We start from the raw sequence: 2633 nt of genomic DNA on the forward strand, positions 1-2633 counted from the left end.
ACCTGGCTCCACGTCAGAACCACCTGGCTCCACGTCAGAACCACCTGTCTCCACGTCAGAACCACCTGGCTCCACATCAGAACCACCTGGTCCCACGTCAGACCCACCTGGCTCCACGTCAGACCCACCTGGCCCCACGTCAGACCCACCTGGTCCCCGTCCACCTGCTCTGACCGCTGAGGCTCCAACAGGTTTCTCTGGGGCGTCTGAAGGAGCTGCTGGAATCTGAACGACTGGTTTCTGAGTGAAAACGGTTCCGGTCCAGACGACAAACGTCGTCATTCGTTCGTCAGCTCTCAGACCGACGGCTGCACAGAAACCTCATGGTTCAGGATCGGTGCCATCCCATAATAACTTCCGGCCACTGACACCTGAACCACGGCTGGTTTCAGCCCAACAGGAAGCTGACACACTTCCTGTTCCTGTTCAACTTTTAGAAACTGAACTGCTGTGACCACAGAGATCATATATGAACGTGTTTATGTATGATGTCTATGGATGTGACACTTTTCTTCTTCTGCTCCTCCTCCGGTTCTCCTTTGGCCCTCCTCTGGTTCTCCTTTGGCCCTCCTCCGGTTCTCCTTTGGCCCTCCTCTGGTTCGTCCTCCTCTGGTTCGTCCTCCTCTGGTTCGTCCTCCTCTGGTTCGTCCTCGGGTCCAAATCCACCTCAGAGTTTTCAAGAAGTCCAGCCCCAACTGTAAGGTGAGTGAGCTGCTGCCCCCGGTGGCAGGAAGGAGGCGCTGCAGCTTCCTGTCCTGACGAGTTTAAATCTGTTGATTGATTTGATCTGCAGTCTGATCAGAAAACTGAATCAGAACAACTGTTTAAAAATAGATTTAAATAAATATCGAGTCGTTGGTTTTTGCTCCAGAGCGCCACCCTGTGGAGGTCTGAAGACTGCCGCATGTAAAACAATCAAAAGTCTGCATCTGGTTCACATGAAGGGTTAATACTGGCACTGCTGCGTCATGAAATAATTTAAATTTTGTGTTTGAGTCAACATTTCAGTCTGGATTCTGCAGAACTGACGTGTTTTTATACACAACCTGAAACCAACGCTGAAGGTTTTTCACTTCTGTTTACGGAACCACAACTGAACGACCTGACCCAGAACGTTACGGGTCAGGTCGGTGCGAGGCGAGATTTTAATCTCAGGAGAAATGTTTTGTCCCAATCTGAACCTCTTAGATCAGCTCTTAATGACCTTTGAACTCGGGGTCTAAATCAAAACCTCGACGGCCAAAACCTTTTCTCCAATATTTACTTGAAAAAGATCAATTTGCCAAAGTTTTCAGGTTATTTTTGTTTTTGTAGGAAATTATTCATCCAGAAATATGACGTGAACTTTCTTGATTTATCAGTTTAAACAGAGTTTACTGAAATATTTTTTATTAAAAGACTTTGATTAATTTCTTTGATCTTCCTTTTTAAATCGGTTTCTGTTTCTAATCAAATTTGACCTCATTATCAATAATAACAAACGTTTCAACTTAAATTTACAACAGAAAACAAAACGACGTTAAATAAATCTATGAATCTGTCGGCTGTCATGGAAACTCAGGACATTAGAGTGAAACTCTCAGACAGCTTCATGGAGGGGGGGGGCAGTTTGGTCCGATCCTCCTCTGGGTGTAAGTGACTCTTCCTCTCAGCACGTAGCTGCAGGAGGAAGCTGCGACCGCGGGGTCCTAGAGTCTGACGTGTTTGAGCTGCTGCCACACAGGATTGGACGGATGGAGGTTTTACTGAATCAGAACCTCCGGGTCGATTCTGGGTTTGTGAGACCGTTTAAATCTCAAAATGTGTCTTTACACCTCTAACAGCCAGACCTGGCAACCCTGAGCTTCAGAAAGCAGCGTGTTGCCAGGTTGCAAAATATCTCCTGTATTTATTTCCAAAGTGTCGGATCAAACGTGGTCTTCACCACCCGAGGATGAGGAACAGGAACGTGGGTCGTGTGTTGGAGCTGATTGTCCTCTCTGCTCTTTCAGCTCACCGTGTATCTGGGGAAAAGGGACTTCGTGGACCACCTGGACCACGTGGACCCAGTGGGTGAGTTCCTAACCGGACCGCAGGATTCTGTTTTTCAGTTTAAATGAGTAAAACTCTTCGTCTCCTCAGATGGAGTCATCCTCGTCGACCCAGAGTACCTGAAGGACCGCAAAGGTGAGCGGAACCGACAGAACAGAGTGGTTCTGGACCGTTGGATCCTTTTGTTTAGTGTGAAGTATAAAAAACGGTTCGCACAGATCTGACTCGGCTGAGTTCATTCACGAGGAACATGATCTGATGAAGCAGCAGCTTCGTTCGGTTTGACGTCTTCCAACGTTCCTGCTCATCGAACCTGAATCTGCTCGTTTCGTTGGTCACTTGAAGACAAAAGACAAACTCCTAGATGTTCATGTTCCTAAGAACCAGGTGAAACACCAAACTGGACCTGGCGAACGCTCGTCACCGTCTGAACATGTCAAAGTTCATGCAGGAAGTGAAACGTTTACATCGTTGCTCCGTCTGAAAATATCAGATCATGACTTGGAGCTCCAAGACGTTCAATGAACGGACGACGGGTGAAGAAACAACTACATGAAGTTAATGGACCTTTATTTTGAAGCTTCACTCTCAGTCTAGTGTAA

At 47.1% G+C, this 2633-nt stretch overlaps 1 protein-coding gene across 1 annotated transcript in view; it reads left to right on the forward strand.

The window, feature by feature from the left end:
• LOC119420769 (arrestin red cell) overlaps window positions 1–2633 on the forward strand; it is a 10477-nt gene that overhangs the window by 6631 nt on the left and 1213 nt on the right. The window contains exons 2-4 of the mRNA XM_037688196.1: window positions 672–702; window positions 1992–2052; window positions 2122–2166. Of these exons, the coding sequence (XP_037544124.1) occupies window positions 672–702; window positions 1992–2052; window positions 2122–2166 (137 nt within the window). The remainder of the gene's footprint in view (window positions 1–671; window positions 703–1991; window positions 2053–2121; window positions 2167–2633) is intronic.

This window comes from Nematolebias whitei, chromosome 14 (assembly GCF_014905685.2).
Source record: "Nematolebias whitei isolate Nwh7 chromosome 14, NemWhi1, whole genome shotgun sequence".
Classification (NCBI taxonomy): Eukaryota; Metazoa; Chordata; class Actinopteri; order Cyprinodontiformes; family Rivulidae; genus Nematolebias; species Nematolebias whitei.